This window comes from Danio rerio, chromosome 24 (assembly GCF_052040795.2).
Source record: "Danio rerio strain M-AB ecotype USA chromosome 24, GRCz13ab, whole genome shotgun sequence".
Classification (NCBI taxonomy): domain Eukaryota; kingdom Metazoa; phylum Chordata; class Actinopteri; order Cypriniformes; family Danionidae; genus Danio; species Danio rerio.
In genome coordinates, this window is record NC_141044.1 from 25,575,493 (window position 1) to 25,590,732 (window position 15,240).

The 15,240-nt window shown below is 35.9% G+C and overlaps 1 protein-coding gene across 9 annotated transcripts in view; it reads right to left on the reverse strand.

The window, feature by feature from the left end:
* Positions 1–15,240, reverse strand: part of ctnnd2a (catenin (cadherin-associated protein), delta 2a) — a 640,689-nt gene that overhangs the window by 385,418 nt on the left and 240,031 nt on the right. For all 9 annotated transcript variants that reach the window (XM_087309485.1, XM_087309483.1, XM_087309489.1 and 6 more), the window contains 2 exons: positions 4,324–4,358; positions 1,980–2,096 (listed from right to left, as the gene is read on the reverse strand). In XM_087309485.1, coding sequence (XP_087165611.1) covers positions 1,980–2,096; positions 4,324–4,358 — 152 coding nt within the window. The remainder of the gene's footprint in view (positions 1–1,979; positions 2,097–4,323; positions 4,359–15,240) is intronic.

The following is a 15,240-nucleotide window of genomic DNA, read 5'->3' on the forward strand; positions in this document are numbered from 1 at the left end:
GAGTGAAACATATGCTGCAATAGTTGGCGGTTCATTCCATTGTGGCAACCACTGATAATTAAGGGACTAAGCTGAAGAAAAATGAATGAATGAATGTTTAACAGAGCAAGGACATTTTCACAGTATTCCCTATAATATTCTTTCTTCTGTAGAAAGTGTTATTTGTTTTATTTTAGCTACAATAAAAAACAAATTTCATTTAAAAAAATAAAAATAAATAAGGTCAAAATTATTAGCCTCTTTAAAGGTCCCATGAAGTACTTTGAAATTAGCATTTTTCTATTTGATGTTTGATGTAATCTTAACCAAAACATGCTGTACAGGGACATACTGTAACTCCTCCTCTTAAAAAAAAAACAAACAAAAAACAGCTACTGTAATAATGTTTTGTTTAATCACCACTCTGCCAGTGAGAGTTTTTGAGCTCAAGTGCATCAAATGAAAAGCAAATGAGATATGTCTTGAAGAGGGCGGAGCATGTCCGATACTAGAGAGGCAATTTGATTAGTTATGATGTGATGAAAAACAGTAGTATGAAGTGACAAGCATAAAACAGGTGGAATAGGTTGAAGTGATAAACTACAAGCTTTACATGTTTATATAAGTTTTATTTCTTCTAAACGTGAATTTTGCCACTGTTTTGAAGCACTCGAGCTAATAGACATCTTAAAAGCCAACAATACTAAAACTGACACCTAAAAAACTTGTGGCAGAACTGTGAGCAATTCTTTTTGTGTTGGATACTTTATTACATATTGTGGATGTAGTGTTAGCTTGTTTTTAAGTTGTATATACAATTGAAGTCAGAATTATTAGCCACTCTTTGAATTTTTGTTTTATTTTTTAAATATTTCCCAAATGATGATTAACAGGGCAATGGAATCTATACAGTATGTCTGATAATATTTTTTCCTCTGGAGAAATTCTTATTTATCTCATTTCGATTAGATTAAAAGCAGTTTTTAATTTTTTAAAAATCATTTTAGAGACAAAATTATTAGCCCCTTTAAGCTTTTTTTTTTTGATAGTCTACAGAACAAACCATTGTTTTACAGTATAATAACTTGCCTACCCTAACCTGCCTAGTTAACCTAATTAATCTATTTAAATATAACTTTAAGCTGTATAGAAGTGCCATCAAACATATTATAGTAAAATATTGTTTACTGTCATCATGGCAAAGATAAAATAAATCAGTTATTATAAATGAATTAAAACTTTTATGTTTAGAAATGTGTTGAGAACATCTTTCCTCTTTTAAACAGAAATTACAGGGGGGCTAATAATTCAGGGGGGCTAATAATTCTGACTTCAACTGTAAGTCTTCGTATTTTGTTTTGTTATTGTGATACAGTACTTTGTACATTTTTGCTATTTTTCTTGTACATATCTTTTTGGGAAGTGGGTCACTGTACATGTACTTTACACTGGATGTTTTTTAGCATCACCTTTGTAAATAAATTCTACCATTGTTTACACTTCCGGGAAAGGTCATCATTTATTGAACTGTTTATATTTAGTGTTTCATTGGTGTCAGGCATCCCACGCCTCGTAGTAAACCCATTTCAGTGTAACTACCCAAATTATTACGACAGCACTCAGGCCATCAAAAGACATCAAAAGAAATCAGTTATAAAAAATGAGTTATAAAAACTATTATGTCTAGAAAAGTGTTAAAAAAAATCTTCTTTCCGGTAAACAGAAATTGGGGAAAAAAATATACAGGGTGGCTAATAATTCAGGAGTGTAATTCTTCAACTGTATATATTCTGGCCTGTTAACATGAAGGTCAGCTAATGCTCTCCTTTCAAACATCAATAGTGTGACTCTCAGCCAAGTAGTCCAGTTCTAAGATCAAAATCAATGGTCAAAATCTCTTTGCTAATTGGTAGGATTAGGCTTATGTCTCTTTAATGGACAACCCAAACATACTCAGGCTCTCCAAAACAGCCAAATAAGCGAATGTAGAATCTACTCACTATCAGTTGTGACGTATTCCTGATGATCTAAGATCCCGGACTCCTGCAGGGAGCGGATACATGAATCCACCAGCTCCAAACCTGTGTTTAGCTCATCCTCGATGTCTTTTTGTCCATCTGGAAAAACAAACAAAGGGGAGGTTAATCGCATTTACACCAAAGCCACTTCCTGAAGCTTCATTCGTTATACTCGGATTCTGACCTTCTCTGATCATCAGCTCACTAAACATCCAAACAGGCTAAGATTGAACTTAATTGGCTGTTTGTCTGACCTTGTTAACCGCCGTGATTCTTGTTCTGTTTCAGATCTGACTGTCAACTCTTCTAGTGCCAGTGTGTGGTCATTTGCCAAGGGATAAAGAGTTACACAAGCTCCCTAAGACAAAGATTAACCCCTGAACTAGAGCAGCACACATACGGCTAGAGAGAAGGATGCTAAGCTGGGAATCGTCTCACTTTAGATGGATAAGAGTGGGACAAATGTGTTGGGTTAAAGATGATTAAAGCAAACATACAGTACTAGAGCTGTGATTACGATTTAATCACAATAGATACATGAAAATAGTCTATAGTTCTGTATATCCCTAGTGTGTATATTACTAGTGTGTGTATAACTAGTGAATAGCACTCGTACAGCCTCTTCACCCTTGTTTATTACTTCGGCCACATAGAGTGACAGATCTTATAGAGTCAATAAACTCACTACAATGACAAATGTTGCAGCTGTTGGACAACATAATGTACTTTTTTAGTTTTTTTGGTGAGAATGTAGGCATTTAGATTGCAACTATGCAGCTTATTTATATGGATAGTATCTATTTTAAATATTTCTAATTTTGGAAATACAGCTTGTTGGCAGCCATCAGCGGCATACTGAGCAGTGCAAAGATGGTTGACATTCGCACAACATGGCGACAGAGACTGCTTAATATATCCTTGCGGGAGAAAAACTTAGCGTGAATTTCAAACTGTAGCTGATCAAATCATTATAAAACAGGTAAGTGACATTCTAATTCGATCTCTCTCTCTTTTTTCTATGTTGTAGTGCTGTATTCATACCACAGTAATCTTGTAGTGTTTGTTTTAATATGACTGTATATCTTCACCAGTGCCGATATACAGCCGTATTACACTGCTACGGGTGTGATGTTGCTCATATATATATATATATATATATATATATATATATATATATATATATATATACATACATACATACATACATACATACATACACAGACACACACATTCTCAGTTTCACTTGATTGTTTTTACGTGTTTGACGAAAATGTAATCTATTAAAGATCAGATAATAACTTTCAATTTTTTACAAAAAAATAAACATTTATTTTGTTAAAATTAATTATTTAGACTATTTATCAAAATAAAACTTTTTTATTATACTGAAAATTAAAGCTACTTTAAATTAAACACTGCTGAGGTTAAATATTGGTTAATATAAAAATATATAATTATACAATTCTGAATATAAAATATAAAGTATTTTGGTGTTTGAATAATAATAATAATAATAATAATAATAATAATAATAATAAGAATAAGAAGAAGAAGAAGAAGAAGAAGAAGAAGAAGAAGAAGAAGAAGAAGAAGAAGGAGAAGAAGAAAAAGAAGAAGAATTATTATTATTATTATTATAATTATAATAATAATAATTTTATTAAGGACATATTTTAAATTAGAAAAACATATTATCTGCAGTTTACAAAATAATTGTAAAAAATATATATATGTTTGCTCAAACACATAATTATATAGCTATTTAGATTATTTCATGAATGAAAGAAAAACAAAGACCTGTTTTTTAGATAACACAATACCAAACTTTAGAAATCAATTTTTGATAACCCAATTTTCAAAAACAACACATGGAAATGTGTTATTCTGACCAACTGTCATTATCTGAAAGAAAAAAGTTTCAAATGACAATATCTTTATTTCAGTTTTGGAAGAAATTATATATTTTATATAGAATAAAACACTTATTGACATTTTACTCAAACACAACACCCAATAAAACCACAGAAACTGAGATTTTGGTTGAAAATAGCTGTGTACAGTATATTTAGTTTTACATATAAGCTATGCATGTTTAAAACTACATCTATGCAAACTAAAAAAATAACATAAAATGTGTCTGCAATGTTTTACAATAGTTTTTTTTTCCCAACTGTGAAATTCAAGATGATGCAATGATCCTGCATGCTGCAGCAGAGCTAATTCAGTATGGTTATGAATGTGTTCACAAAAAAAGCAAGACAAATGCCTTAGAGCAAAATTTGAAAAATAATTACAAAAATAAAAAAAGAAGCAGAGAGACATTTACCTTGGGTATTCCAGCGAAACTGCTCATCGGCTGAACTGAAAAAAAGAAAAAGAACACAGTTAGAATTACAGTTACTCCCACAACCTCATTTAAAACACCATTGTACAAAGTAACAATGTTTTTTCCAGGATTGTTTGATGCACACCAAGTGCATTTGAAATGATATATGTTTAAACTGACCGACCCCAGAGTTTTTGTGGTTCAGTTTCTTTTACTCTCTTCCCAGCACTCACTGGGGGATGCATACTTTATATGGTTTCCAGAGGTGTAACAGTCACAATAATAAAGGGTTGGTACGTTTTTGGGTACAGCAGGGGCATACAGTAGGTGGAAATCCCTCCGTCTGATGGTTGTGCAACTAACTCCCAATATGATTATATGAATAAAAAACACAATTTACCAGCCTGAACTCACAAGGAAACGTGACTATTTTATGTTTTGTCAGTTTAGTGGCTATTTTGTATGAATTTGTACGAGTTCAGATGTACAAAAATATATGATTTTAAAAAGGAGGCCGTCATAGGGGGATGAGCAAATTATACTAAATTGTACGAATTAGATTGTACGAATTCATACGAAATAGCCACTAAATTAAAAAGTTATGAATTGCTGTGAGATCGTGTAGATTAACTACACATAAATGGAGAGTTAATCTCATATTAAAGCAATGTTGTTGTAAAAAAATGATAATTAAATCATATTAACAAAAATAACCGTAAGTAAAACTAAGCAGGTGAAAAACATATTGTGTGATAACGGAAGGATGATTCTGCTCTAACGACCCCAGATTAATAAAGGGACTAAGTGGAAAAGAAAATGAATGAATGAATAAGGAACATCCTGGATCTTTATTATTTTTTATGTATTATGGAAGTATTTGATTGAGTTTTGGTATCAGTAGATACTAAAAATCAAATGACTCGGAATCTAGGGCAAAAAAAATGATCGGGACAAACTTAGTGACATCATGAACATGCTTAAAAACAACAAGCAATGTCTGACTGGAAAACAATATGCAGTCCAGCATGTCTCTTGTCCATTTAGTAGTCAATCTGACACACTGAAAAAAAACTTTAATAAAATCTGAACCAAGCATTACATTCCAGAAACAACCCAAGCTCATTTTCACACCATAAATGCCATGTGATAAACAGTTTGCGATTAACGCTTTGGAGTTTTTTCCCCTCCCCATTTCATACACTAGAATTGAGATGTAAGAATATAATTGCATAGCCCGCAACAACTCTCATCTCATAACAACACAACGTCTCTGTCAGGAAAATACAGCAGTGTGGGGGTGAACTGAGGTCATCGCTTCACACGAATGCAGATTTGTTTTCCCACTCTCCCAGATCTGGAATCAAAGGTTAAGCGGGATAATGCTTCCCACCCTTTGGATCATCATTATTATAAAGATTTCCCATTCATACTGAAAAAGAATGCAAATAACGCAGCACAGCCACATGGTGGGAGTGAGAACGGTGCAGAATATTGGATTTCCTGGCTCCTGATCGATGCCTGCATGGACTATAGAATGGAAAAACAGAGTGAAAGCAAGGGAGAAAATAGGGACGGGTCTAAAATCGGCTCTGTTTCGGTTGACTGCCCATCTACTGTATAGACGCCTTCAGGCATAGCATGCTGTGACCCATGATCCTCTGCTGCGGCAGCCTGACAAACTGTTAGAGGGTTTCCTGCATCGAAAAAAGTCCATTTATCAGCAGTAGATCGTTGCATGTGGTGTCAAGGGGAGGAAAAAAACAAAAAAACCCAATGTGTTTACCAGAAAAACGTCCTACCCCCAATGGCAAACACTTCTGCTGCCCACCGTTGTCCCCCATTGGCAGACAATCACAGGCATTTATTCATTCAATGTTTCCAACGGCTGGAATTGGGAATATATATCTAAAAAAGTGCAAGCGGCTGGGGTGACATTGGAGTGGCGGTGGATATTTACAGCGTGTGTCCTTGTTCAAGGACCGAGGGGAGCAAGGTACTGTGTAAACTATAAACAGCAAGGAAGATGTCCAGGTCATTTCTGGAAGCAGACGAGGATGGAGAAGAATTTCATTAGCGTGTGTGTGAAAATGCTGCATAGAAGACTTTTTCATGTTAATCCTGAGCTCATAAAAGATTATATGCAGTATATACAGAGCTGTTTATGGATTCTGTCTTCTTGTTTATTAATTAATTCATTTTCTTTTTGGCTAAGTCTCTTTATTAATCCGGGGTCGCCACAGCAGAATGAACCGCCAACTTCTCTAGCACATTTTTACGCAGCGGATGCCCTTCCAGCCGCAAACCATCCCTGGGAAACATCCACACACACATTCACACACACACACTCATACACTACAGATAATTTAGCTTACCCAATTCTCTTGTATCGCATATCTGTGGAATGTGAGGGAAACCGGAGCACCCGAAGGGAACCCACAGAAACGCAGGGAGAACATGCAAACTCCACACAGAAACGCCAACTGAGCCAAGGATCGAACCAGCGACCCAACGATCTTCTATCTATCTATCTATCTATCTATCTATCTATCTATCTATCTATCTATCTATCTATCTATCTATCTATCTATCTATCTATCTATCTATCTATCTATCTATCTATCTATCTGTCTATCTGTCTGCCTGTCTGTCTGTCTGTCTGTCTGTCTGTCTCTATCTAAACACCAGATGTTGACAATGACCAAATAAATCCATATACAGCATAAAAAGAAAACAAATCTACAGTAATTAGTTTACAAATGAAGCTATGTGTAATACAATTAAATGAAGCAGGGAAAAAGAATTGAACACATGAAGAAAGGAAGGTGTAGAAAGGCAGTGAATGTCCAAACAGCAGCTGAAAACTCTCAGTAGTGCCTTTTCTCATTGTAAATGAATATAAGCCACTTCAGTCCAGCATCTACATTATCAGGATGATGAAGATGAAACCAGAGTGGACATTTCAGCAAGACAATGATCCACAACACAGCCAAGGAAACTCTCAAATGGTTTCAGAGAAAGAAAAGCAAGCTGTAAAATGGCCCAGCCAATCACCTGACATGAATCCAATAGAAAATGCAAAATAAAGATCAGATGGATAGACAAAACCCACAGAACCATAAACATATTTACACTGTTGGAACATTGTCTTGCTGAAATGTCCACGCTGGTTTCATTATTATTATACACTGCAATCCTGTGAAATTTTAATTATTTAAAAAAATGTTCAAGTATTTTTAATATAGAGGCGATCACTTTTCAAACATAATATTTTTAATAACTAATAAATCATTTATTTCGTCTTCGCCATGGCAAAAATACCTAATATTTTTGTAGTTATTTTGCAAGATATTAATATTCAGCTTGTGCATAGGCCGCAGAGCTCGGGGAAGAAAAGCAGCCAAGCATTAAAAACCAAAACAAAATAGGACTAGAGCTTGCTAACGAAAAAAAAAATAAAAATAAAAAAAGTCAAACTGACCAGGGGCAAAAATAACAAAACATGACTGGACTAGACAGGTTCTGAAAGAGCACTGGAAGTAGATGATCATGCAACAACAATCTGACAATAAACAACAATAAATGAGAGGATGATGAATAGAGTGGAAGATGAAGGTGAAATAAGGAGAACTTCAAGGTGAGGAACTTCAAAAGAGAGGATGGGCAGCAACATCACAATAGCTATATTTACATCCACCTGTTTATATGTGCATTTTGGAATATTTTGGAACATAAAAAAGTTTAATGGAATGCCAGCATACGCATACATTTTGAAAGTGTGAGTAAAGGATAAGAAAAAATGTGAATGCGTTATGAATTCATTGCATGAAACGCAACTATAAAAGGCCCACAGTGGTTTCTCCTACCTCAGCAAATTCCATTTTTATATATCTATATATTTGGCACCAGTTAATCTGGAAGTTAAAATTTTGTTTTCTTTGACTCATTGGATGGAAACATTACTTGTTTTATGTGATGTGAAGTTTATTTTTAAACAAATTTTGAGAGGATCATGTGCTATAATTGTCCACATCTAGTCCCGCATTAGCTATCACATGATTCACCAATCAGACAATTCCTAACTCACTGTAAATACGTTTTTTATTTTCAGCATCTTCCTCTTGAAGAATCTCCCCTCCCACCCCTACTCCTCCCTCCTTTTTCTAGATTGGATGACACAGCGGCCCAGTGATTAGCACAGTGCAAACATCCCTGGTTAAAAGTCCTTAATGGAACATTTAACATTTTTTAATTGGAGCTTGCACTTTCTCTCGCTCGGATTGGTTTTCCCTGAGTTCCCCGGTTTCCTCCCACAATCCAAAAACACGTAACATAAGTAATTTGACCATATCAAATTTGCACTGTAGATGAGCTCTTAGTAAGCACTATAGCTATCCCCATAATCTGTCATTAGCCATTAATAAGCCGGGGGAGTTCACTGAGAACTTCCTGAGCTCAAACTTTCCTTTCACCCTGCCAACAGGAGGGTGCCCAGAGCTTAAGGATCTTATAAGCTCGGGGCTCTCTTCTGGGACAGCATGCCAAACAAGCTTTATTATCTATCATCAGCTAAGTGTGAACTCTTGAAATTCCAGTTTTCTGTATAAGAGTAATTCAAATCTTTTGAAGACAAAGACAAATAAGATCTCAGCTCATTAAAAAAAATTATATATTTTATACAGAATTATTATTATTATTAATTTTTTTTTTTCGTTTTAAATATTTCCCAAATGATGTTTAACAGAGCTATTTTTACAGTATGTCTGATAATATTTTTACTTCTGGAGAAAGTCTTATTTGTTTTATGTCGACTAGAATAAAGTAGTTATAAATTTTTTAAACATAATTTTAAGGACAACATTATTATAGCTAATTTTAAGCTATAAAAAATTAAGCCTTTTAAGCTATATATTTAAGCCCTTTAAGCTTTATATTTAAGCCCTTTAAGCTATATATTTTTCAATAGTCTACAGAAGAAACCATTATTATACAATAACTTGCCTAATTAGCCTAACCTGCCTAGTTAACGTAATTAATCTAGTTAAGCCTTTAAAATGTCACTTTAAGCTGTATAGAAATGTCTTGAAAATTATCCAGTCAAATATTATTTACTGTCATCATGGCAAAGATAAAATAAATCAGTCATTAGAAATGAGTTATTAAAACTATTATGTTTAGAAATGTGTTGAAAAAAATCTTCCAACCCAAGCTCATTCTGAAAACATAGTCCCGCGAACGTTTCTGGAGACGTCCTTTATTTTTTTCAAGCGAACGCTGCGGGGCGGTGTGACGCTGTTCCCTTTCACGCTTGCCTGCCGGCCGGCCAGCCGGCCGCTTACCTCCTTGTGGAGGGTCTTCCCCACTGCAACCCGTTTGTCCACTCAGCTCACCGTGTACGTCTGCAGGCTCGAGATGCAGAGAGGAGTTGACCACGGCGACTGATTTCGAGTCCGGGGAAGAGCGGTTCCAGCAATCAGGTAAGACAAAAACAGAATCCCAAAAATTAAGTGAAAGAGTTTCGTAACAGGGTGAGAATCCGGTGAAATACGAAAATGCGGTAGAAAAAAAAAATCAGGGCTTTTATTTTTCTGGACGGCTTTTGTAAACTGTTGGTCGGGTTTATGGAAGCGGGTCAATCGGTAAAATTGGTTGGGTTCAGGGAAGGGGGAGGGCGGGTCAGCCGATTGGCCGGTCTCGCAGTCAATCATCTGGTCAGTCAGACAGTGGCCTCTGGTGGGTTCACGCGAGAACAGCACGGGCGCGAACTGCACTCGCGAGAGGCGTCTGAAATGCGAAAAAAGCGCACAACAGCGGCCTCTCGCGGATTCGCAAAAACAAAAACTGCAGCCGTACGTACCCGCCGGGACGTATTCTGCGGTCTCCAGAAACGTCCGCGGGACTACGTTTCCACAATGAGCCTGGGTTGAAATCTTCTCTCTGTTAAATAGAAATTGGGGAAAAATAAACAGGGGGCTAATAATTCTGACTTCATCTGTATATATGAAATATATGTATTAAGAGTTTATAGATTGAGTTAAATAATTTTTATTTATACACTCCAAATGCTTAAAATTGCCCCCTAGATAATTTCTTTCAATTTTCTAGACTTCAAGGCCCATACCCACCCAGTTACATTCAGATCAGCCATAGTTAACCTTAATGGGTGCTCAAATAAAAATCATACTAATAATTAAAATATTGGTTTTGTCATTACGTGACAACAGCAGTCGCATTTGCCACAGTTCACCGAGTTTGCCTTGACATTAATATGGCTATAATCAAATCGTAGTTTTTTCACATGGATGTTATTGACTAAATCCAAAACAATGTACTTAAATACAATAGTAATTAGTTTGATTTATTGCAAATAATTAAATGTACGGAACTGTTAAGGAATCAGAATCAAAGCTTTAATAAAACTCACATCAGCTAATCACATGACACACCTTTTGTTATCTGCAGACACGACTCTGCTGACAGAAAGAAAGCGTTCCTATTCATTTCATGTGATAAGCAGGATTATGCCTGCAGTATGCTGTATCAACCTCAAAAATCGTGAGGCTTTTCTCAGAAATAGTGGGATGGCAAATTCCACACGTACAGCAAGTTCTGCAGCAAGTTTAGCGAAAGGCCCTTATTCAAACCCCATGAGGACATTTAGCGCTGGAGCGCTTGGGGAAACATTACTTCTTGTGAACTTATGAACATTTGAGACCAAGCATTTCAAAAGTGAAGTGATGGAAGACAGTTCACTGCTGACGAAAATGTTTTTTTTTTCCTCCGCAGCTTGTTTATACACATTCTCCATGTTAAATAATGCATGAGTCTGGCATCTGAATAATAAAAATGTTGACTTGTTTGAATGCGAGATGGTTCTAATAATCAAAAGCAACTTATATAATCGTGTGCGGAAGCAGCCCGTGTGAATACGTCTGAAATTAAATGCTGAAATGATTCAATAGGAACGTTTCTCTTTTGTCGTGGCTGCTTTGTCAACACGAGAGAAAATGACGTCAAAGTGTCAACTCAGTGGCACGGTTTAAATCGTTTCTATTCAGTTACATCTCTTGTGGTGTCGCTCAGCTAATCGAACGTGAGTCAACTGTTGTGTAATGTTGGTTAGTTTACATCAGGCCAATATTTGAAATAGCCTGTCTCTCAAAAACACTTCATCACACCAACAAATCGCTTCCACTCCTTATGGCCTGCGATTTGATTTCCAGAAGGCTTTAACACACAACGAACTTCGTGGCCTAACGGATTTGAGCTCGAGATGCTGTCACACACCTTCTGTTCAGATGGATGCGCCGGAGCTAGACGCCAGAAAACCGGGCGGCCAGAAGTACCGGCATGATTGAGGGGCCTGCAGACCTGTGACAAGGCTTTTAATTGCAACCTGTTGGCGAGTGCAGATGAACACACGGCCAGAGACAAATGCATACTGGGATACACGTAAGTGTCAAAATGAGGCAATAGCGGTGCATTATGGGAGATTTACTAATTGTCATCTGGTATGATGGAAACAGCTTATATTATAATGAGATATTCATTTAAATATTTAGATTTTCCCTCCAGTCAGATCTCTGTCTAATGACTCTGATCATGATGAATATATATTGTTGTGATATTACAACAAAAACAATATTAATATTAACAATATTGAAAACAATAATATGATAACATTAATAAGCATTATCAAGATCATAATAACATGTATTGCAAATAAATGTGAAATGTATGTTATTAACAATTCTTGAAAAACTACTACTACTTCTAGTAATAATAATAATAATAATAATAATAATAATAATGATAATGATAGTGATGATAATAATAATAATAATAATAATAATAATTATTATTATTATTATTATTATTTTATTTTACTCTTGAGTGTTTCATGGATATCTAGTGCACTGTAATGCTGCGTTCACACCAGACACGGAAGAAGCTTCAAGTGAGAGTGATTTACATGTTAAGTCAATGCAATGGCGCGAATAGATATCCTGCGACGCGATGTGCGAGAATGAAACAGCGCGAATTGCGTCAACCAATCAGGAGCTTTCTCTTGTAGGGCCGTGCTTGTGACGTAGCTCCAGTTGTTGGTGCTCCAGGGAGCAAATCTTCCTTCCGACACCAGAGAACCGTTGATCAAACTTGACTGGGCTCGGTCGGAAGCACTGCTGAAAGCCTCCAACACCCAGGTATAGTTTCTAGAGGAGTTGATGAACTCACGGAGCTGGGTGAAAGAAGCGAGTAAACTCCAAATGTACACTCATCTATTTACGCGTGAATAGCGCAATTTATCCACACAAACCGCATCTGGTGTGAACACAGCATTAGAAATACTGTAAAACTTTTTAATTGTATCATAACGTGTTGCCACTGTACCTCCTGTAGTAAACAGTAAAGGGAAAAAATAAAGTAAAAAACAGTAAAGGAAAAAAACATATTTGTTTTTTAACTGAAATGCTTTTGAATGTGAACATTACTGTACATGTGGACATACAGTTGCCAATCAAGAAACTTAGTGTTAAAACAGTGGATTGCATGTTTTGCATGCAAATACCTGTAAAGATGAAATACAAAAGTCTCTGCAGTTTTGTAATGTCAACAATACTTTGCATAAACCTTCTGAAGTGAAAACAAGTACTATTCTTTGACAGAATAATTTAATTTTGAGCCAGATTTCCAGTGTTTTGGTAAATTAGTGTGTGCAGAGAAAGATGTGTTCTGTTTTGAAATGAAAAGTTAGTATATTTAACAAAATGAATTTTTGAGAAGAAAATTATCCATTTGGCCAATTGTGTTTTGTAGGTGTGAGTCTGTGTTAAGAGTTTAGAAAAAGTATCTAAAGTATGGGTAATCGCTTATAAGCGATTGAAAATAAAAATTGTGATACAATATACATACACAAATACAGTAGTATTATATTTATATCAATTATATCTTAATTTATTCAGATTCACATAATATTAATTTAAACGCATCGCTCTTTCACACTTCAATAAATTCAGCATTTTAATAAATGCTATTTAATTTATTTGTGCAGCCCTGGTACTTTTAAAAGCTATTTGTGCCATTCTCTCCCTGTAAATACTTGACACCATAAAAGCAGTCAGGCCTGACGCACTAAACCATCTGTGGTGCTGCTTTGCCTCAATCCTCTTGACTGACCGCAATGAGTGTGTTCGGATCACAACAGGTCCATCAATACACCGCACAGAATTACTCACACACTATGCTTCAGCTTAGTCCCTGATTTATCAAGGGTCGCCACAGCAGAATGAATCAGCAATTACTTCAGCATATGTTTTGTGCCACAGATGTCCTTCCAGCATTAGGAAACACCTATACACTCTCTCATTCATACACGCATTCATTCACTATGACCAATTTACCTATATCACATGTCTCTTGACTGTGGGGGAAACATGCACACTCCACCTTGAAATGGAGTTTACTCAAACCAGTGACCTTCTTGCTGTGAGGTGACAATGCTAACTACTGAGCCACCACCTTCTGCTGTTTACAGCTGTGTCCATTTCGAAAACCCTAGTTACACAAAGATTTTCACAGACCTCCAGGCAGAGTTGTCCTTCAATAAAACATGCATTACCCTACCAAATCTAATAAAGCTACCATAAAAGATGAGACACAATTAACGCCGACCAAAAACAATTGTATCAACCGCAGTAAAACGGCACAGCTAAATCAATAACAATTACCACAAGACTGCACATCCATACGTTACACATACACTAGACTGAACTACCAGCATTATTATCCTCATTACAGCAACATCCAGAGTATAAACACTGACATTCATCCCAATGGATCTTAACAAGAAAATATATCTTATAGTCAGCCAAAGCCCAATGACTCTATGCGTGCCATTGCTGGGCGTCTTGGATAACTCATTCTGAGATCTTGAATAAGATACAAACCCTTTCATTCATGTCTAGCTGGGAATTAGATTCAGTGGACTTGTTCCAGAATTGTTGATTAGAGGGAGGCCTTTAATGCAGAAACTTTAATTGCCTTCTCCTGCCAGTTCAATTGAGGGGAGCACTTCTTTTCCATATAAAGATCTGCCAAACAGCATCTAGTTAATGTATGGAAAGCTTAGGCACCAAATGTGGCATTCCTATATTCTAAACAGTCAGCATTTCACACTGATTTTACAATTTTCACAGTATACTGGATGTAACAATATGCTATGAGCTCCATTTATAGCATTTGCAGCATAACTTTAATCAGTACAATAAGTACATGTCAGACTAGATAGAAAGCCATCATGGCTAGTGGAAAAATGGTGCCACTATATTGGGGTCACATGCCTACTCTTTTCTTTTATGACCTCAGAAAGTAGGGACTCATTTAATTTATCCTCCAAAGTATATTCTACATTACTGCCTCTTTCAAAAGAAACCTTAGCCACTTTTCCACTATCATGCTGAACAGTTCTAAAAACAGCCAGGTAGGTTCCAGAGCGGCATGATTACAAATGAATGTTTATTTATTAACTCTCTCTTATTTAACAAAGTAAATATCAGGAAAAAATGAGTCACAAAAACAAAACTATCCATAATGAGAGGATGCATAACATAACACTTATGTTACCAAGGCAATGAGTGGTACTTTTGTATTGCAATCATACAGAGTTCCGTTATCAGTATCACACTGCAAAAATTAAACTGTTTCTGTGCTGACTGGACTGGATTATCGCTAAAGGAAATGGTTATGCAAACAGAACCTTTGGCCCGAGTTTAAAAGGGGCTTTAGCTTTTCTAGAAGACTTCCTATTCAAGTACAAACCTGGCCCGCCCCCACTTAGCTTTCAAGGGGGACTAGGAATAATAGCTCCAAAAATTTTGGTAATACTGATATATAGACCACTGTAAGGGATGTAAACGATAA